This window comes from Sparus aurata, chromosome 13, assembly GCF_900880675.1.
Source record: "Sparus aurata chromosome 13, fSpaAur1.1, whole genome shotgun sequence".
Classification (NCBI taxonomy): domain Eukaryota; kingdom Metazoa; phylum Chordata; class Actinopteri; order Spariformes; family Sparidae; genus Sparus; species Sparus aurata.
In genome coordinates this window covers 9,867,376-9,890,062 of record NC_044199.1, presented here as the reverse complement: position 1 = coordinate 9,890,062, position 22,687 = coordinate 9,867,376, and the positions used below count along the sequence as shown (strand labels likewise).

Genomic DNA, 22,687 nt, shown 5'->3' with positions numbered 1-22,687 from the left:
TTGTTGTTTAATCATTATGTCATATCAAAAAAAAAAATGTTTAACCACATAATCTTTCTATTGTTGATTAATTCATTTGTATTTTTTAGCTTTTTTTTGGAGGGGGGGGGGGTTATTGGGCTGGAAAGCCTCTTATTAATCTGGCAACACTGATACAGACACTGGACTTTAACAATGCATATTTCTATGATGTAAGTGCGTTAACAACTGCGGATATGCTAATAATCATTAAACATATGACATTAACAATAAGTGTGTAATATAAATGTTGAGTGTGTATAAAAATGTTGCCATTTCAGTATTTACCAATACACCTTTTTAAAATGCTGCTCTACTGTTGAGAGTCATTCTTAAGACTTAAATTCTTTTTTTTTTTATTTAATAAATATTGGAGAATAAAATAAAATGCCCTCCACGCCCAACACATGGCTCTGTGTACATTTACAGCCTGACCAAAAAAACCTGTCTCTTGCAACCAGTTTCTCATGGAGAACAACAAGCAGTACAGATCTGGGCCTCGACTGAGTCACTCCTGCGCCAGTCTTGGCTGTGTGATTCTGCCCGTTGTTATGATAATGTGTGGATCTTTGACCCAGTCAGAGAGCACTAGATAACATTTTCTTGAAGACCTTTCTCTCTGGCCCCATGCATCACTCCCTCAGGCTCAGTCTTTACCAGCGGAGAGGCCTCTGCCACCGCTATTATCCACTAGGGAGATTGTGTTATTATTCGTGATGAGCAATACCTGGACTTCATTTGAAGCAGGCTTTCATTTGAAGTAGTTCTTGACATTCAGGCAACAGCCGAACTTCTGCGTAATCAAACCAGAGAATCGTTTGCCTTGTGCTCTCAGGGTCCATTATGAACCATTTTACAAGCTCTTAGTAGAATGTCATAGGTCTTTTACTGTACGACTATAGAGGCCTGATTGATGCAGCGCCGCAGAGTGAGTCGTCCTTCTGGCGAGTACTATTGCAAAGGACATCTAAAGCTCTGATGATGGTGGACCTTTATGTTGAACGTTGCTAAACCTGTTGCTGCAAAGTATGTTTTCGATGCCAGATCAAATCCTCTTAAGTGAATTTGCATTAGGATGGTCAGTATGAAGAGAAGTCTTTACCAAGGATGCAACAATCTGAATTCAAAATACACAAGATCATTCTGTAAATTAATAAAGCCCATGTGCAGAGGCCCCTGGCTAAATATTAATTCAATTGAAAAGAAGAATTGTTAGGAACCACATACAGAAAACATTTTTTAAAAATGAAGAGGAATGAATACTCATCGATGCCATAAAACCACACAATAAAAGTAATGCCAAAACAATATGTATAGGATTTACTTTTAACTCACCAGATAATTTAAAGCAGGTTACTTACTCATCAAAGATTCTGTGACGAGGCTCGCTAGTTGTTAGCAGGATGGCAGCCTATCAAAACCACATGATGAATCTGTATTATGTCCATTCCTTAAAAGGTGCAATATGTCAGAATTTTAGTTGAAAACATCCCCAAAAACTATGGATAGGATGTGAAGAAATAACAGTTCTGATGTTATTACGTATTATGTTAAGGCAATATCCACAAACGTTAGCATGCTAACCAGCTAGCCTTAGCCAATCCAAGTCCAAAGCTGTATGCACCAGCGTGCTCCAAGCTCACCGCACGGACCACTTGCTGCATGGCTAACTGAGCTAACTAGCTAATGGCAGCTACAGTTGCTGCTTATGAGGTGCCGTATGAGCAAATACTGAGCCATCACATCTGGAACCACTTTTAATAGAAATGTTGAACACAGAGAAACATTGAGATGTATCTTGTTGCTCAGACGCATGGAAATTAAGAGCTTCCCTGACAGAGAGGGGATTTTATTCCAACAGTTTTTTCAGAAAACTTATTGTAATAAATGTGAAGGTACATGTAAAACATCAACTTCATTAGAAAAAAAATTTACTAATTGAATTCCCTCGAGTCATATCAGTGCAAATTGAACATGAAGAGGCAAATTTTAGTGCCATTAGAAATCATACACCCCTTGAGTTTATGCATTTGTTGTGCTAAAACGGATTTTAGCCGTTTACTACAGTTGTAGAATGCTTCTGTATAAATTCATGCTAATAAACTTCTAAAAATGCTGTTATACAATGGAAAGTATAATAATTTCTGTTAAAGTTACAGGTTTTAAATATTAGTTACCATTTAAAAGATTTTCCTGAATATTTAAATTTAACTGTAGAAAATGTGAGCATAGTGTTGAATGTGATGTTTCTGTGGCATCCACAGGTCTGTTGCGCAAAACAGGATTAGCAATTGATCTGCATTGTATCGTGAAATAAAACCCAGAGCGGCTCTTTCTCTTAGTTCAAGCTGCAAATATAAAATGTTAATACGGAACAATAATTGTTAAAAAAAAAAAAAAAAATACAACAGGATGTGCTTTCTCTGCAATGTAGCTCATCATATGTAAAAAAAAAATTTTTTTTATCCTTTTTGACATAAAACCTGGACTCTAAAAGCTTTCACATTCAAAACTACACTCAGTTTTTCTTAAGTTTAATCAGTTGGTCAATCAAAAGATTATCCAATGAGATAGTACCGATTCTGGCTGGCTAACATGGCACAATTACAATTTTGAAACGCAAATATTGCACATAATTGTGTTAAACACTACTAGAACATGAATATAAGATCTGAACATCCTAAATTAGAAATTTTACGGTTTCCCAACGGCATTAAATCTCATACATCCTATTTTTCAAGTAATTCAATTTAATAAAAATGAACATCACACTGCCCTCACACTACTTTGTGCAAAAACCTCAAGGGGAGTACAAAAAGCTTCTACAGCACTGTATACAACAACATGCAATTTCGCATCTCCAGCAAAGACATGCTTTAGCTTGGATACCTAAACTTTCATGTCAGGGATAAAATCTGTGAGATGCCGCTGCTGAGACAGTAAGGTGCAATCGTTAACATCGGTGATGGAACACAAATGAGCATTTATCAATTTGTTTCCTAAATAAAATACTCATGATATGACCTGCAGGAAGGAAAAGAAACCTTTGTCAACAATGCAAAAAGCAAAAGGCCATAAAATCATAGCAGTTGGCTGATCTAAGCCTGAGAATCCGATTGTCTTAGCTTAGGAGAAAAGATATGATTTGGTGCCCTGTGTCTGGAGGGCCAACTGAAGTCGAGGCCAATTCACTTTGAATTTAAAATGTCACCTGAAGCGTCATTTTATATGTTAATCGGTGTTCCACTAAAGGCTTGATGAAAAAAGTATTCAAATCGTTGCTATTCTGAAGAGTTCTTAAGGACCTAGAACATATCTAATGGAAGCGAAATGAGAGTGCATCGACAACAACACTCCTTTCAAACAGTTTATAAAAAAATAAAGAACCAATCTAACAATCCATGTGCCTGCCAGGACAGAACAAAGCAACACATCAGAACTTTGCAATGTACATATTTGTTTGTTGTTACAGAGCTAGATTACTGATCCTTTTTTTTTTTTAGGACAAAAACTCTGACCTATGACTCATTCACAACTTGGCAGCAAACATTTGAAAACAAGACAAAACAGAAAACCCACTGGAAAATGACAAAAGCAGTTGTGAACTTAATGACAACAACAGTCAAACAAAATTTGCAAACTTATTTACATTGATCACTTACTAAAATAGAAACATATCTCATCTCCATCATCTTTAAACCTAGTATGCCAAATACTGTAATTGAAACCAGTCGCATAAAAAAAGGAAGAGTTTTTTTTTTTTTTTGTCCCGGCAACGTAGAATGAACGGTTGAAGAGGAGCGGCGCTCGGTGCACACCAATGAAGATACAATCACAAAGACTGACTACCTGTTATTCTTAACTGTCCTCATTTGGCCGAAGACTGAGATGATGATAGCATATTTTATGAAATTCAGAAAGACCCATAAAATACCTTGGCAGCGCTTCAATACAAACAGCATATCAACAGTTTGATTTGGTAAAAAGTCATATGGATTTATTTCAGTGCTTTTAGGAACAAACCACGTTCTACAAATTTTCGTCAAACTTTTGCTCAGAAGTTGGGTTTAACTCAGGGGTGATTGTGATGCTGTTTGAATTAATGCCTACCCAGTAATGATGATCGGACCACACAAAACAACATGCGTCAGATTTGTGCAGCAGTGAAGAAGCTGTAGTTACTCTCTAATAACTGCTCTCCGCCCTTGATTTTAATCTCCAATTAAACTCTCAGTCCGCACCTCATGAAGGACATTGTAAACAACATATAAAAGGTAGAGCTATGGCTTAACTGTCATTAGAAAAAGAAAAATGGATCACTGCATGCTACAGATCTACCTTGCAAAATAGTCCTTGTGGTGTCTGCTGAATTCCTTTGAGCTCAGTCGACACCTGGGTGCCATCGCAGCTCAAACATGCCCCCTACCATTAGGATGGAGCATCAGAAATGCTTCACAAAACCATAAAGTGATTTGTTGCTTCCTTAATGGTTCCAACGTTCAAGTAAATACCACAGGCCTGAAGATTTGGAGAAAGTTTGCATTCAAAACAGCCAAAACTCTTAATCTTTTTTTAAAGTTTTCAACATTTAAGATGATGTCATGTCTGAGGTGACATGCACCATCAATCAGCCACAGTATTAAAACCACCGAGAGGCGAACGGAATAACACTGATCACCTTGTTCTAAAGCAATGTTCTGCTGGGAAACCATGTGGATGTTACTTTGCACCCTCCACTCCAACACTATAGCAGACCAAACACACCCCCTCATGGCGATGGCACTCCCCCAGCAGGACAATGCTCTATACCACACTGTAAAAACAAATGGCTCAAGCAATGTAAAAAAAGAGCCAAAAGTATCAAGCTGGCCTCCAAATTCCCCAGATCCCCATTTAATCCAGCATCCGTGGGATGCACCAGAAAATGCCCGATCCACAGAGGCCCCACCTCACAACCCAGAGGACCCAAAGGAACCTCCAAAGGTCCTGTGGGCACGGCCTGATGGGTCAGAAGTGTTTAGGCTGGACAAGGGGGACCTACACAATATTAGGCAGATGGTTTAAAAATTGTGGCTGATGGGTGAAGGTACTTTTTCCAGTGCTAGTACACGTGCTAAAACTAAAAACTGTCTACATGTTCCAATAACAGAACCTAATATATGACGGCTACATTGTCCTTCACCATGACAGTTTTAAAGAATTTGCTGTTACTAAAAGAGAGAAAGCATCTTGCAAACGTGTTGGCAACACACAATGTAGTGATGTTTGTTGCTTGGCTGTTTTGAATGCACCTCTCTTTGTGCATCATTGTCTTTATCACTTAGACAAGCCACTTTCACTTTATAGGCTCTTGGGTTTGTGCAATTTAGGAGCTTTTAAAAATGTGGACTTCATCGTCACAGCTCTGTAATACATTAAAGTTAATTCAGATCTTAGGCCTATTTTGCAAAATAATGACGAAACAAACAGTATATCAGGGTTGGGATATAGGAAAACAAACCTCAGCTCTTGACAAACTAATTCTGGATGATAAAAAATGTTTAGCCATTTGAAATTCACCACAATATGTGTTTTATACCTGCTGCAGCAGGATTCAAGGCTTCAAACATGATGCAAATATTGAGCCGCTAAGAGCACAATTTCTATGCCATCAGTAGTTGCACTGTGGTTGGCAACATGATGCTTTTTAAACTGATAGCTTACACGCGGCATAAAACACATTACCGGCACTCCTGTGTGGGTTTTCAGGCGAGATCATGTCAGTTTGATCTGATAATGGCTTTGTAATCCAGGGGTATATGGCAGCTTTGCAGATGCATCACACACTGTGGTGAATATACCATGAATTACCAGGAAAAGGGGTGATGGTGTCCAATTCCGTCTACCATATTGCCCAACCCTGATATGTATAATATATGTATGGTGATGTGGTGGCACGAAACAAAGTAATGAAAGCAAGATATATGACCAAATATATTTGAACACGTTATGGCCGTGCATCAAACTGAGGCATCGTTAGCACTAGGATAGTCCAAAGAAATCAGATGAGCACCTCTTCCCCCAACAGTGATGTTTGGAGTCCTATCCGTGTTCACTCCATACTTTTTAAGAATTTGCAGTCCCAGAGGATTCTGAAAGGTGCCTCTTCTCAACATATCTCATCTTTAAGAAAGTAAATCCACTTTTGGTCCTGTTCTCCTTCCTGAATTTCATCTTCAGCATTGCTGAGTAGCTGGAGTAGCTGTTAAGGATCCAGAGGATTCCTTGCAGTCCAGGGCGGCTGGCTGGCTTGTATGTGTGGTGGTGGTTCAGGCTACTCACATTCAAAGATTTCAAGGCAGGAGTGGTCATTTGTGAAATAAGTAGATTGGCCTCTGAAAACCTGTGGCGGTGGAAAGAAAAATTGAAAATGATATCAAGCTACAGTGGTGAGTAACATGTAATGCATTCAGTTGTTTTGTCAAATAAGTGAATTACCTCTTATTGAACACTTGGGGGCCCCAAGGTACTCAAAACTGGTGAAGCCCACCTCCGTTGTAAGGTATGATGAGAACTGGTCAGGTTTGAGGCGGATGCTGTGATAATTCCTGCAAATATTATCCTGTCAAGTCAAAGGGAAAATTAATATTTTTTTGTGTTTCAGCCAGTCAAACCAACTTTAAAATCATTAATCACACCTAGTTTATATGCAAGGCATCTGTTTCTTCTTCATGGTTTACATGCCAACAGCCCTGTCCTCTCAGTCTCTTACCGTAAGCTTCTTCCTCCTCACGTAGGACTCCCAGGGCTGTGGCTCCAGGATGAACATGCCTCCAGGACGGAGATGTCTGTAGACTCTCTTGAAGAGCCGCTTGAGGCCACTGTCCCCCCAGTTCAGGTGAACCCATTTGGAAACGCTCAGGCACATGATCACGTCGTACTCTGGCCGCTGAGTCAAAAGAAGATTATCGTTCTCCAGTACGTAATTGGCCTAAAGGAGAGAAGAGGTGCAGTGAGAAAAACAGGTGGTGCAAATTGACCCACTAGCACATCAGGCAAGTTTCAGGTTTGAAACCTTGTTGTTGATGAGCAGCAGAGGGAATGATTCTTTCAGGGTGCTGGACAGAGGACGCATACAAAAACAAGAGTGTCCATAACATGTGTGATACTGGCAATTTGATTCTTATACAGTTCAGGCTGTTGACAGCGCTGTGCAACACACACAACACAGGAGCTATCGAGGAAGAACAGCCACCAGATTTTACTGCTGTTCTGAGAAACAATTTGACTTACAAATGTGCGGAATTAATATGAACATCTCCGGACAGAATGCATTTATCAAGTTAAAAAATGCAAAACTTAAGCTGGCTCTCACTTCTCAAATGGAGCTTTTCTCGGTTTCCCTCCATTTGTAAATGAAGTGTTGTTCAGACAGAAAAGAAAACAGAATATGCCATCTCAATTTGCTGCCATTGAAAACTGGTGATGGGCATTTGTCATTATTCTCTGAGAAAAAAAGAGAGTGAAAAAATGAAATCAAAAACTACTTTGAGAACTAAAATCAGTATCAATAATGACTGTCACTTGTTGCCCTAACACAGTGCACAGTGCTTCGTCTGTAATTGTTTTGCAGCAGTGGTGGCAGAAAGAAATTCTTGGTATTTGTTCCATGCCCATCCCTCCATGATTCCATGATCTTATTTTGGTTCTAGTGCTATAAGTGGTTGCAGCAGTAATATTTTTATTCTTACCAACTTGATGGTGAATAACAGGCTTCTTCTAAGCACTAGGCCTTGTGTGTGTGTTTTTTATATATTGTTGTCTAGATTAAAATGTTCCATTTTATCTAGCTGTGGTGGCAACCATCTTAATGTGCACCACTCTTGAATGAATGCAGAGGAAACACCAGAGCTGATAAAGAACTGAGAGAGCAAATGATTCACAGCACCCAGGTATTCCTGATTATAATAAAACTGTCAGGTTGAGGAATAAGAGCCAAGCATGGACTGATATACAGGATGCTTGCTGCTGTTCTGAATGGCCAAATGCAGAACAAAGGATGGAGAAAAGAGTGGATGATGATGTTATTCACAGTAGATACTTCTAAATGTCTTAGGAAAAGCACAGTTTTTACCATCAATAGCTGGGGTATAACATAACCAAGAAAGGTTAGAAAGGGTCACTGAAATATTATTTGGCAATTTTATCATTTGGAATTTAGCAATAAGGGATAAAATACACCTGTTATATTATGTCAAAAATGCTTCCCTATAACTTTGTAAACAGTAAGTTCATACCAGCGTAGGTTTGTCAAACAAATAACAGACAGCCTGACATTTCTCTCTCAAATCCACCTTGTATTGTGCAGGCTGAGGGGGCTCAGGCGCTCATCTTGAGGCTTTCCACTCATTAACGGGAAAAGCTCTGTGCTGCACTGCCATTATCTCTAATGCTTATAGCAGGGAGGAGGCAGTCATTGATTTCATTCAGAAACGCAACTGTTTCTGCTCCCAACCTATTCATGCAACAGCCTCCAAAAAAGCCCGCAAGGCACAAGGCCAGCGGAGTGAAGATACTTAACGAGGAACGTTTTAAAAGCTGTTGTAATATTTGTCAGAATCTCAACAAAGGGTGGCACGTGATGGGCTAATGGCTTTAGAAATGCTGCCAGCCAAATCAATCTGGTAAAAACAGACTGCTTCCTCTTTGCTGCTTCCATCTTGCAACTTCTCTGGCAGTTTTGCGAGAATAGTGAGCCTTCTGACTGGAAACACACAATGAGGTGTGCAAACGTAAGGGTGGACAAATGAGTGGGAATTCCCTCCATTCGCACAGTATGAAGCTGTGATAATAAACTCAAGACAATTGAAGAGTCGAAGAGAATAAAAGGATGGATCCATAAAAGATTCTGGACATGACAACACCATACCCTATAGGAGGAGAATAACGTGGGAGCCTTTTTTTAAACAAGCATTAATATTTCATTATTTTTGTTAAGGTTTGATGTTCTCGAATAAATCTTAACATCGCTGAGTTGTTAAGACTTTTTAATTAATAGATCCAATCGTGTAAACATGGCCCAGTGTCCTGAAGGACCAACTCTACACGTTTGATCTATTCACCCTTTTAGGTAAAATCTGACTGCAATTCAAAGCTACCGCTATTTTTTTCTTGGCAAGTTAATGCCACATGATTGTCCAGATAAGCTCCATGGTGCAACCTGAATATGCTGTGACAAAGCTATCCCTAATTTAGAGACAAGACAATTATCATTATCAGTTTCCAGGGAGAACAAGTGGGCGCATAACATAGATGAAGTCCTCTTGTGAGATCAGTCAGACCTCAGAGTGTTTCAGCAGCAAGCAGCCTTTCTCCTATCAAGTGTTTTAGGATGTGTTGTACGGTGGAAAATGCCTTTTTCCCTTTACATCAAGCTGTTCATACAAGTCTTCATAAATATATCAGTCCAATTGTGAAATATAGATGTAGATTTGATCTTAATCTGCTGTAAATCCCTCATGCATGCCAGCACCACTAAATGTTTGCATAGATAAGAGTGCCGTCTTACCTTGATGAAGGACACGTTAGAGGGGAACTCCCCAGGCCGTGTGGTGGACGCTTCTGTTAGTGGGGGAGCAGCGATGGGACCCCGGGAGATCCGTAGGGACACAGGAAAGGAGCAGCTTCCAGAGTGATCAGCGGGGGGTGAATCACAATCTTGCTGGACCATTTCCTCAGTTTTGCCATCTTGCCTCTGGGTGGCTGTCTCACGTGTGTGATGGGAGTCATTGTCATTTATAGCCTCCACAGGGCCACCTTCTCCTTTCACTGGCTTCCCGTTTTCATCACAGCTCTCAGCTACATTTTGCTTCTCGTCTGTGCCTGTGCGACTCTCGCTTCCATTCCTCTCCTCCTGTTTGGTGCTCTGCATTGCACGCCTGGCCTCTTGGGTCTGCAGTTCAGACAGATAGTGTCTGATGTTCTTACGGGCCGCGTGTACCAGACCGCTGTCGATATCCAGGCCCAATATGCGGGCGGGTCTAAGCATTTTAGCAATATAGAGTGTAAGGTGGCCTGAGTTGCACCCCAAATCTAGAACGTCTTTACCTTCAAACCATTCTGAACGAAGCACACGCACCCTTGGGTCTTCACTGCAGCCTGGGTTGCGGTAGCCGTAATACTTATTGTAGTTTCCATACTGGAACTTCTTCCTCTGTTGCTCCTTTGCCTGGTTGTGGGTCTGCTGGTGTTGGCGACCTCCTGGCCTCATTATGGGCCCACTCCTTGGTGTGTGAAAGGACTGTGAATTTCTCTGCCCCCCACAACTCCTGTCTCCAGATCCTGACTTTCCAATTGGCGTAGAATGGGTCACAGGAGGCTCTACTTTGCCAGAGTTGCGCCTACGCTTGCGTCTACTTGTGTGCTGGTTTGGTGCCCCTGATGCGGAGGAAGTGGAATCCTCCATAGATACAGATGGCATCTCCTCCTTGAAGCTGGATGAATTGTCAGCTGTGTGCTCATGGGAATTATCTGTGACACTGGAGAAACTGTTGGACTCTTTGGAGACATCTAGTGCAGAGCATGAGGCTAACATACCTGGAAGCGGTGCAGAGGTGCCGGTTTTAACCTCACTTTTTCCTGATTCTGAGAGGTTGATCTGTGCTGTTGAAATCCCACTACCAGTACCCCCACCAACCCCACCTCCACCTCCTCCTCCATGGTGTCTGTTGCGGTGTCTCTTCCTGCCACCACTCTTGAAGGGGGACACCAAAAAGCTGCTGTCTGCTATGCCGCTGTTCAGGTTCAGGGGATCTGTGATGTCTCTGGGGATGAGGATCTCCACGGGGTCTCGACTCTTTGCAGGCAGAGGGGAGGATTTGGGTGTCTCTGCATTCAGTGCCTTGTTGACCTCCTCATCCAGCAGGCTGTTGAGATTTAGGGGGTCAAAAATGTTCCCACCCAGTAGGAAGTTGGTCGGCAGGACAGAGTCACTCTCAGAGTTCGCCCTTCGTCTCCTCTTGCCAGATGTTGGATGCTTGAAACTAAAGCTAGCTGTGTTGCGGCGCTTTGATAGCTTCGTCTGTTGCTGCTGTTTGGAATGATGAAAGCTGTTCCTGCGATTGATGTTATTCTCGTTCCCTCTGGCTCTCTGTCCACCGTCATCCGAGTGGGTGAGTGTGTCAGTTGTGCTGGTGTGTTTTGGCGACGCCGTCGTGCCCGGGACAGGACAAGCCGCTGCAAAATCAGGGGTGGCGGCGGTACCTTCCACCATCATTGATATAGTGCTGTAACCTCCAGTGCACTCCGACAGCTGCAGCGATGATGTTGAGCAGGCCTGTGGACTGCCAGTTTTTACAGTATCCTCATCAACAGACATCTCTTTTGGTTTCCGGAGCTGATGTAGACATGGAAATACTTCTGGATCTGAAAGTCACAAAATAATATCAGTGAAAAGAAAAACTTGGAAATAGAGCTGCAAGGGTCAGTCTTTTTATTGATTAAAAGAAAATTAATTGCCCACTATTTTGAACATTGATTAGTTGTTTTCCAAGGAAAGAAGTCAGACATTTGCTGGGTTAAGCTTCTTAAATTTAAGGATCTGCTGCTTTGCTTACTTGGATGCGCTAATTTACTCAGGGCAGATCTGGTGCACCCATGTTTTATAAGAGCCTGTGAAACTCTGTTCCCTCTTGGATGCAACGCACACAGTTCACAGCTTGCCCTTTGAACATTTTTTTTTAAATCTGGCTCCTGCCCCTCGAACAGCCTTAGTCTGCCACCGCTCGGTTGCATTAACTTTTGTTTGAATTTTGATTCATGTGCACTGTCCCTTCTTTAAAAACAATGAACTTCTTTGCCATCCATGACAGTCAATGAAGGGTCTTTGGGTTGTGGACTGTTGGATAAACAAAAGAAATCATTTGAGGATGTCACTTTGGGCTTCTGGGATATTAGGATGAGCATCTCCAACAATTTTTAAACACTATGTAGATTAATGGATGAAACGTGAGAGCGACCTGCAGATGTATAGATAATGTAAATAATCATTAGCTGCAGCCATATTTGGAAATACTCTGCTAAATAGCATAAAACCTTTAAAGTATGATGAGGAATTTATTGTAAAAAGATTGATCAGCTATCAAGTTATGTGTAAATCCAGTTAGCTAGACCTCTAAAATGCATCTTTATAGAATGTGGGTCAGTAGAAGTTCACATCGTGGTCACTCACTTGGTATCGACAGAGGAGGATGCACCAGACAAACCCCCCACTTCCCACTGTCATCTCCTAACATAGTGTTAATAACAAAAGTCCCCCGTACTAAATGCAGGGTCTTTAAGGCTACACCATCACAAGTCTGGGTATCTTACGTCCGAAGCATGTCTGCTCGGGGGTTACTGACCTGAAAAGTTTAGCAGGCACTGTGTTGGACAGTTTATCTAGTTAGCAAGCTAGCTCCTAGCTTCTCTCTCGCGGGCCAGAACACTGAAACGTCGACTCAACGTTCGGCTCCACTCCGGCCAACAAGCGTTACCAGACCAACAGTCAAGTACCCACCTCGATACGCTGCCGCCTGGACCCCACAGAAAGCCCGTGAGTCACGTTTAACGAAAGTGCTACAGTCTACCAGATGGCCACCTATTCGCCCACAGTCAACAAGAGTAGTCACCATCAAAGTAACAGTCTCACCTCACAGTTCTCTCCCCGCCTCCGGCCGGACTGTCACTGCCGCGCACTCTCTCTCTCTCGACTCGGGCTAACGTTAGCTGCTAGCTCACAAGTGTCCACACATCAACACAACGGTGGCAAGCGACGCGGGCACGCCAGCAGGCACGGCGCGGTGGTTCCGTGCCGATCCGTCCGCGACAAAGGCTCCTTCTGTCCTCCGAACTGCCTCGTCGACTTCTTCGGTGAACTCCTAGTCGCCCAGCGTCAGGCAGGTTGGTGAATAAATTATTCCATTCGCTGATAGAGTCGGCATGGCGGCGCATCCGGGCTCCGAGCTGCAGCCCAAGACGACTGGGGCGGAGATCTGTGGCTGGGAGGAGGACTCCGTCTTTAGGATATGATAATGAGCCTCGCGGATCCACGTTACGATCAGGGCTGGAACCGGGCCTGCCTTCTGCAATCATGAATAAACCAGTTGTCTAAATGGATCGATTCATTGTTCAGCTGGGTTGTTTGCTCAGTAGATGGTGAAATATGAACAGTCAAAAACTTACAGTAGCTACAGGGACAAACGCACAGACACATACACAGACAAACAGACAAAAACAAATATATGTGCATATATGTGCATATATGTATATATTTCAAGTGCAAGAAAGTTGGTATTGATTCTGTCAGTTTTTCTAATAAATATGGAATTTCCCCAAAAAAACAAATTGTATAATATACACATTCAATGCAGGAATTATTATTATTATTATTATTATTATTATTATTATTATTATTATTATTTTTACCTGATTCTGGGTTCTTGACATTGAATGTCAGTGCTTTTCCTGATGGATGATTCAGTTTGAATCAAACTTGTTAATAATTAATTGTATGCTGATTGATTTATCGACCAGTTTTTCCAGGCCTAATATGATATTCCTTTGTGGTAGGTTGTTCATATATTAGTCGTTTTTTTACTCTACATATGTATGTGGCTTTAAACCAGGGGCTGGCCGATAAGGCTTTTCAGGACCAATATTCATTTACAGTAAAAAAAAACATAAAACAAACTCAAACTGTGTCAAAAAGCAGTAGTTGAATGATCCTAAGTACATTTATTTGATACATTTAGTTACCAGTTACTTCGCAGATTCAGATGAGTCAATGTTTACCGGCTATGAATTGTGACTTGTTACCAATCAGATTGTGTTGTGGGCAGGACATTGTGTTAGAAGATGTTGCATCAAATCTAAAGCAGCACATTTTTGAATTATTTAATTTTATCGGAAATCACAGATACCAATAATCGGATAAAATGGTAAGTATATCGGCCCGATAATTGGCCAGGGACGATTATTGGTCTACCACGACTATAAACACAGGACTAAATTCTATGTTTTCACTACAGACAAGCAGAAACACTTTCTTCCTGAATATTCCAATTAACATAACACGACCCTCATGTATGCAGCCAAGTCGTTTTGAAAGTAGGGTTGCAAGGTATAAGATTTTCACTGTACGATATCCATCTCCGGTAATATCACAGTCTCATGGTGTCATGGTAGACGATACAGCACAATTCTGGTCGTCTATATTAGTATTATCTGTGGAAAATGTCCTTAAAGGTGCAATAGAATGTTTTGGAGAAGAAATTGGAAGAGAAGGGAAAAATCTAAACTAATTGATTTTCATGACTGCATATAACGGAATAAAGTGTTCTGGGGACCTTATTCCCCTCAAAAACAGCTTGGTTATATTGAATTATATATTTTTTAAAATATCGATTTGTACACACAGGGGCGGTTCTAGGGGGGGGGGGCCAACAGGGGCCAGTGCCCCCGTAACTCTGAGTCTGGCCCCCCCTGTGGCCCCCCTGACAGTGAGTCTGCATTAATAACACCATGACAGATTTCTTGCTATGATTTTGTTCTGAAGGGAAAGGCAGAAATAAAGTGTCTCAGCAATTTACTACCCAATCAAAATTGCTGAAATTGTAAACACTGCTTTGTCTGAATGAGGGATTGATCCTTTTTTCCGGGTTGTATGTGCCCCCTAACAAAAAAGCTGGCCCCAATCTGGCCCCCCTATTAAAATTGGTCTAGAACCGCCACTGTGTACACACTATGATAATTGTCAATTTTCATACCTAAGTGTATCTTCAAAATGGCATACCGCTGCAACCTTATTTAAGACCTTTACAAGTATAGCTTTTAAAGTCCAACTGTTTTGCTATGAACAATTTTGATTATTTAACAAACATCTGAGATGTTCCACGTGACATTTCAAGAGTTTATTAATAAATGCAGTGTTCAGAGGGAATGCTAGAATTTTATGTTAGAGAGTGTTTCGAGCAGCCATAATGAAATGTAATGATTGCAACCTCTTGCAGTAAGATCATAGGAGTATTTTTTACACTGTCTTCTCTTTGCACAGATAGATGAGTCACCGATATAATGTGGAGACGATCTGAACGCAACTTCTCACAGTAAGATTGCTCACAAAACCATTCACAAATTGATTTGATGTTTCTACGCGTCAATTTTAAACTCAAAGGCTTCTTGGTTTATTTAGTTTACTGCAGCATCACAACCTTGGCTCAATCCACAAACCAGCTGTCGGTGCTGTTGTCCTGATGACACCTTCTCAATCAATTTCAAGGCCACAATCTACAAGGTAGGTGTGTTCCCTCTGCCATTGCTCCCCTGACCAGTGTCTAGTGTAAGCCTTAAATTAGAGAGCTCTGGGTGTGATCTAAGAAGGAAATTGTGCTGAGGTCGCAGGGCGGCTTTTTGTCACTTCCATTTGCACATAACTGTGGTCATTTAACACTGCAGCGGTTGACAGGGTTTGATAAACGCCTATGTTGAGGATACACAGGGCAGCAAATTGGTGAGTGCTGCTGCTACCAAACAGATTCTCCAGATGACTTAGAGCTTTTATTTGACCCACATTGTCTTTGTGATCTGAATCTCGAATTTAGCGTTACACCATGACGGCACAGATAAAGATCATTGCATACACATACGTTACATATTTCTCGAGTTACTGATTATACCACAATGTGTGCTTTTTTAAAATTCCTCAGACATTCTGTCAATCAGATACATAACAGAATGAGGTTTTACAAGAAGATCTGTTGAAGGTCTTTTGTAAGCGTTAGGCAATTTGTTAATTTTTAACAGGGGGGATGGCTCTGGTTCATGTGATTAACCTTTGACTGGCAGACTGACTCTCTGTTTTTTTGTTTTTCTGCCACTAGGGGATGGATTGGGAGGATGGCAGGTTAACAAGTGGGGATGTCTTTCGGCCATTTTGCTAATATAGGTGTTGGTATCCGCCCCCCTGGATCCCACCACAGATCCCCTGGTTGTAAGGTATGATATGTCCAACTGAGTGATGTTTAGTTCAATGATATAAGTTTCTTCCTACACACACAATGTGATGCAGAGCAGTATGACCTTTCATACAAGTTCACTGAAATGCAACAAATCACTCAACTCATCTCCAGCAGACCAAGGACCCTTTAGTTGAGTCTAGACATTGTAAACAATTTAGTTAAATATTGAAATGGATCTACAATAACACGCAGGGTGACCTTTAATTCCACGTATGAACGGGTCGGCAGCAGTTGTAGCATGGCTGATGTTCAGTGCGTCAGCCTCGCCCTCTGAAATGTTCTCTTGTGGCATCAGGGGTCACAAGAATAACCGTACACTTGGGATAATGATAGAGATAATCAGCCAGTATGTTACAGTTAGGTTTGCTTAATCACATAATTGCACATGTAATCATTGGCAGACTGTAAACACATACTGTGTACATGAAATGCTATTAATATGTTGGATTTATGTCAATGTAAATTTTGATACACTTTTAAATAAAAAAAAAATAAAAAAATGGCTGGCTTCATTGTAATTTTGAGGACCCCCAGGGATCATGAACCCCCTGTTGAAGACCCAGACTTTACGGTATGACATGAGGATATTTGACTGTGATGAATGCAAAATTGATGGAAACATTTGGGGAACATAAGATGGTACAGCAGAGAGGAGGTGATCTAGTCCAGTTTGTTCAGCAGTGCAACCTTTCCTTTATGAAATGGATGCAGGTTAACATAGAATATCATGACTCGCAGAAAATTCTTTTTTTGGGTACACGGAAGGCTTAAAGCACTTTACGTCATAAAGTACACATTTGAAACAGATACGTGGCTATGCCCTGATATACCCAGTAAAGCACGAAATTAACGTGCACAGAATTTGCTCCAGTGTTTCCTGTGCTTGTTCCTCAAAGTGCAGCAAAGAGAGAGGGGCGACGGCATGAGCAGACATTTCCTCGACTCTTTGCAATCAAGAAATCAAGTGTTTTTTTTGCTTGTGGGACACGGTTATGTAAAAAGACATTGTGGTGAAGGTTAACATCTGAAATTACTGAGAACTTGCTGTCTTCCATGTTGCCACCAGGGGGAGACACAACATGAGCTTATCAATGTGCTGTACACCATAGGCCGAGTGTATACCTTAGCAGTATTTCAGTTCACTCCCGCTCTTTCTCTCCAATCTCTTCTTCTATGGTTGGTATTCACAATGATTTTATTATTGTATGAGATTAAAAAGTCGCTGCTTTCCCAATAAGTTGGCCTATTATGAAATAAACGAGAAAAAGGAAGACGTTCCTTTTCTCAGTAGTGATATTGTGCTCACGGGAAATTCATGAACACTGTGGCTGGCATGATTCACGAGTTAAAACAATGGCCTCAGTCCACCCAGAGAGAGGCTCCAGCGTCTGCAGCTGTGGCAACAGGAGTGTTTGTGTTTTTAGGTAAGACGTTCCCCTAGTGGAAAGAAAGGAAAACACTACCAGCCCTCAAGGAATCTGGCAAGCTTTTGTTTTGAGAAACCTAGCGGAATCTGTAACAAGAGTTTATTCTTTATTGATACTAAAGGCTGGAATTTCTTGGCCTACTTCCATTCTCCAAATTACAACACAGGGTTTCGTGATGATGAGGAATCGTTTGACCAGGTCCGCAAACATCCAGGAAAATCCAGTCTGTGTTTTAACGTTGGTGATAAATTGTGTTGATTTCTATCACACACTCATATATTCCCAAATCTGGCAGCTTTATGTCTAGCTTTCACTTGGAGTTGCCATGGCCCGCTGCAGATTTCTCTTAGCAACATGACAACACCGTATGTACGTCCACTTACATCAGAGATTTATGCAGATTTATGCGGAACATTATTACTGAGTTAACCACATGCTGGCGTCTGAACTTCAGGGTATAACTGAATAAAAGAGCTATCCTGTTACTTCTTATTCACTTAACAATCACAGCAATCCTTGTGACATCTTTAAACACTGCGTGAGCTGTAGCCGCGCAAAAAAATTATACTGTTTGTAATAAAACAGCTCAAATATTATGTTCTAATAAAAACAGATTATCTCGAGTCCTGGAAGCTAATATGGTGGAAGAAAAATGAAATATCCTAAATAAGTGATGATCTGGAACTTTTAAATATGGATTAGAAAAAAACTGCATTTTTTATGCAACCATAGAACCATTTTTTTTTTTTTCTTTTTCAAACAAGATCCTCACACTCGATATTCTCTGCTGTTCAGTTGACAGCATGTTCCTAATTGGGTTCCAGTGCCACAGACTCTGTTGGGTAAATGAGTCACCCCCTCTCTAATCTCTATAGAAGGGGAAAATAGGGAGAGAGGGTACCTGTTCCCCCCGCCTCTGTCCCTCTCTTTTCTCATGTTAATGGGGGTGCGGTCCTCGATCCCGGGCACCATCTGCCCTTCCTCGGGGTTTGGGCCCCAAGCACTCCAGACGTGTCCCATTGTTTGCGTGTGTCCAAGCAGAAAGTGGTGAGCAGGGATGGTTCTTGTGGCCCAAAAGGCTCCTCCGTCAACAGCACGAGCCTGCTGTTCATTAGCCTACATGTGACGGTGGGAGGGCTGCTCGCGTGCCCTGTGTGCAGCAACATCAGGGCCCTCCGCCGTTTGTTCCACTGCGAGCGCTGCACAGATTTTATGTTGCGATGTCCTTGTCGAGTAACCGTTTGGCTGAGGTGATGAATCCACAGGTCAGCACGCTCTCTAAAGCAGATTATAGAAGAGATATTGTGACAACAGATGATCTTTTAGCTGATCCATTGTGCTCCGAACATGATGCATAATTCATTCAAGTTTGAACGTTTTAATGATAATGTGTGGCGGGGCTGGTGAACGAACAAATCATGTGACTTAAGGCTGTAATGATGCACGCTCCTAGGCATCATAACCTGCAAAGAATAAAAGATATTATCACTTTTTATACAGGCGTATAACACACGGGGTGTCACGATATCAGATTTCCACCACACGATTATCGCGGACAACCAAATTCACAATAACAATATCATCCCGATGTCTATGCAAGTTTGAAAAAACAAATGAAAGCAATCAAATCTCTCTTTAACTTTGTTCAGTTTGTGATTTAGCAAAAAAATCACCCTCAAAATACAGGTTGTATGGAGTTGGAGAGTCTGTAACCATAACTGTAAAAAATATATATATATATACAAAAAGACAGTTACACTCAATTGCTACAAAGTTGAACATCTTCAGTGTATTATTCACGCGATATTATCATTTGTGTATTTTGAACACAATGATATTTCATTCTTTGATATCACCTGTATCGTTATTATAGCAGTATCGCGACACCACCAGGCAACACACTAAATAAATGCTCCTGTAAACGTTTACTACCTCCACATGTGACACTCTTTTGGATGTACGTGCTTCTATACACTTTTTGCATGACTATTTATGACTATTTACTTTTTATACCAAAATGTTAGGGACTGCAGGATACATCTGGCTCGTCATCAGTATGTGCCAGCAAAGGCTTTAAGGTTAGACATCCGCATCAGCCTGAAAATGAACATTCCTGCTGATAAAATGAATATCAAACCCATAATATGAATTTTCTGCTGCTTTCTCAAGCGAAAAAACACAGAACAGCAACAACAGCAAATGCCGTACGTAGCGTGGGATGATGACAGCTGCTGTCTTCTTTGTTAACCAACCACTTTTGCTGATGAAGGTGATGTAATAAAGTGCTATTAAGGTTGTGTTTAATCACTGTGGCTCTCTTTCAGTCTCTAAGAAGCGAGCAACAGGTGACCAAAGAAGCCCAACCTTGCCTCGAGTAAAACACAAAGCAGATGAAATAATAAAAAGCAATAAAGTAGAATACACAAAAGAGAGAAAAACACACAATAATAAGGCAGATAAAATCACTGCAAGGCAATTTTAAACAGGTGGATTTTCAAAAGTGATTCAAAAGATGAGACTCAGCTCACAGCCCTCGTCTCCACAGGCCCGGTCTCGGAGCTCTAACTGCAAAGGCTCCATCGCCTCTGTGAATTGATCGAGACCTCAAAACAACAAGAAAAGATGCATCTGAGGATCTGGGTATCAGAATCTGCAATCGGACAAAATGAGTTGGAAAATATCAGCAAAATTCCAATATCGTGCATCACTACTGAACGTGAAATAAATAGCACATCACAAAAAAGAAATCATGATGCACATAAAAAATAGAGAGGTGTCTATTAGTGTGATAAGACAGAGGGGTTCTGCTAGTATACCAGCTCAATGCTTTTCGGGGGTCACAGATGCTGCATGCAATGAACCAGAGGGACTGGATGGGTATCTCGCTTGAGCTAATTATTTTAGCTTGGTTGACACGCGTCATCCCCACCGAGCTCCGTCAAAATTGGGTTTTCCTGATTTTTGACAGATGGATGAATGAACTAAAGGGCGGAGACCAAACCAGACCTGCCCTTTCTCAATTTCATTATTGTGGGGAGGACGACGAAATGACAGATCAAAATGTCACTTGCAATCTCGGCTTGAAAAGCGCTGTGATAACCTTTGGTGTTACTAATGAGATGGCACAGCAAATTACTACGTGGAGATCGAAAGAAAGGGTTTTTTTTTATTAAATCAAGCAAATATTGAAAGTTAGATTAAGAAGAAATAGTTTACAACTATGCTCCCTTTAGAGTTTTAATAACTAAGAGGTAAGGTGTTGAACCCCCAGGTTAACCCATTTGGTGTTGTTCGTACTGTGCAGCCAGGTGTGTGCACTGTTCTAACCCTAACCCTAACTGGTAACATAACCTCCCAGTTGCCCGACTCAACACTGACAAGCAGATTACGACTTTCCATCGGTCCTGCCCTCCTCATTTTCAAAGCTACACGCTGCTGGCTGCATTCAGATTAGTTATTGAACTGTCCAAGCGGAGGGAAACAAGGCCGCTTCAGAGGCACAGCACACAATAAGCCAGCTGTCAGTGGGAGGGGCTTGTTTGGACCGGGGTTGTCATGGATAGGACTGTTTGTGGTGCGTTGCTCCTGTGTGTGAGGCCGGCCCCGCCACGCACTGATTAGTATTGACACAAGGCTTGGTTGGGGACAGGCAAGTGGGAGAGAGAGGTAAAGAATTATTTATTAAGTATTCAACGTGTCAGCAAAGGTGAAGTGAGTATGGACACACTGGTTTGTGGATGAGGGAAGGGGTTGTGCAGCTGTTGGATATCGAGATGATGAAGCAAACGAGTGATTTTACTCTGAAAATTGAGACGCTGTGCTGAAGAAGACGCTGAATTTTGTTTGGATTGCGCTAATGCTGCTTCGCCACTTACCACCGGCCTTTTTATTATACTTGTGTAACAACTGAATTGTACCTGACCTTTATGAGCGCTCCCACAAACTCCTCCCTCTATCCCCCAGAGGCCACCCGTTTTCCACCCCCGCACCTGTTTTGCATTCAAAGGTGTGTCCCTATGCCTCCTCACATCGTAGCTGGGCGTCCTTGCAGAAGGCTTCAAAATTACCTAACAATGTGATTCCACTCAGCTTCACCGAACGACGTGTTATTAAGCTGAAATGATATAGAAACAAGCATTGTATGATTTAGGCTGTTTTCATAACACAACACCTTCTGGCTTGTCTGACAGGAATATCATGATTTCATTGTCAAATCAAGTCATTTTTTGTGTTTTATTTTGTTAGCTGCCCACATTTAGTTTTTTTGCCAGGTTGCTACATTCAACTAGTTTGGTAAATACTGGTAATTTCGAATTTATTGAAGAGTAATTTCACCCAAAAATGAAATTTCAACTGACGTTATAATGCCATTTTGCTGTGAATTGTTTGTGGAAACTACGAAAGTTCACCCGGCCTTTCACCGACATGCGGATGAGAATGGCAGATATTTCAGGTTTGGGTGAACTTATCCTTTAGGAGATAAATATTTGATCAACACGGCTAACACCTGGCATATTTGCTGTGTTGAATGTATAATGCCCCCTGCACTCTTCACCTTTGTTTGCCCAGATTATAACGTCAGTCTGCTGCTGCTGCCTCTTTTTATAGTCCAAGATAATTTCAGTGTAAGATGGATTTGTACACAGTAGATTCCACTGTCGCACAAATGTCATAATAAAAATCCCCTGATCCCTCTTAAGAACGGATTTACCAGACTGTGTTACAGCCCAGAGGTTATGGTGCGTTGAATGGAAAAAAGTTGCATTGTGGTGGTCAAAATACTAGAGCGGGATGAGACTTTACGTCACTTTAAGAATATGTTATATTGTTGTAGTACAACAGCAGTACATTTCAAACATTTTGCAGCTTAGACTGAATAATTTCCCTGCACAGTTCTGTGATTAGATATATTTCACTGGAAAATAAACGTCCTGCTTCTCCCTTAATGCGAATAAAATTGTTTTGATATCGTCGTATTTTATTGCCGCGGATCTTTTAAACCATTTTAGCATCACGTGCATTCATGTAATAGATTTACAAAGAAAACTACGACTTGACACGTGACACCAGCCTCACAGCAATCAGACATGGCTGACTATGACACTGCAAAATGTCAATAAGAGCCCCTCCATAAGCGCTGGCACACGCCACCCCAATCGCGGGTAACCACAGATTAACAGTCTGCAAGTAAAGGCACAAACTGCACTC

At 41.5% G+C, this 22,687-nt stretch overlaps 1 protein-coding gene and 1 long non-coding RNA gene across 4 annotated transcripts; one reads left to right on the top strand and one right to left on the bottom strand.

Moving 5' to 3' along the window:
* Positions 1–1,762: 1,762 nt before the first annotated feature.
* mepcea (methylphosphate capping enzyme a) lies at positions 1,763–12,994 on the bottom strand. Of its 3 annotated transcripts, none has more exons than XM_030438451.1 (5): positions 12,686–12,994; positions 9,566–11,421; positions 6,770–6,988; positions 6,496–6,619; positions 1,763–6,400 (listed from the first exon to the last, which is right to left on the bottom strand). In XM_030438451.1, the coding sequence occupies exons 2-5, from the start codon at positions 11,372–11,374 to the stop codon at positions 6,366–6,368; spliced, it is 2,187 nt and encodes a 728-aa protein (XP_030294311.1). In that variant the 5' UTR covers positions 11,375–11,421; positions 12,686–12,994; the 3' UTR covers positions 1,763–6,365. The 3 variants fall into 3 exon arrangements, with proteins under 3 accessions (XP_030294311.1, XP_030294310.1, XP_030294313.1); XM_030438450.1 differs by having other exon boundaries at positions 12,554–12,699; XM_030438453.1 differs by lacking the exon at positions 12,686–12,994 and adding an exon at positions 12,399–12,511.
* On the top strand, positions 12,818–16,487 carry LOC115594392 (uncharacterized). Its single transcript, XR_003986467.1, has 4 exons — positions 12,818–12,936; positions 15,089–15,140; positions 15,227–15,328; positions 15,915–16,487. It is a non-coding gene; the product is annotated as an uncharacterized LOC115594392 (long non-coding RNA).
* Positions 16,488–22,687: the final 6,200 nt, after the last annotated feature.

Coding starts and splice junctions, on each gene's coding strand:
- mepcea (XM_030438450.1), bottom strand. CDS start 12,668: ATGGTGACTACTCTTGTTGACTGTGGGCGAATAGGTGGCCATCTGGTA. Junction 11,422..12,553: donor CCAGGCGGCAGCGTATCGAG/GTGGGTACTTGA, acceptor TGTGACTTTCAG/ATCCAGAAGTATTTCCATGT. Junction 6,620..6,769: donor TGAGGAGGAAGAAGCTTACG/GTAAGAGACTGA, acceptor TTGACTTGACAG/GATAATATTTGCAGGAATTA.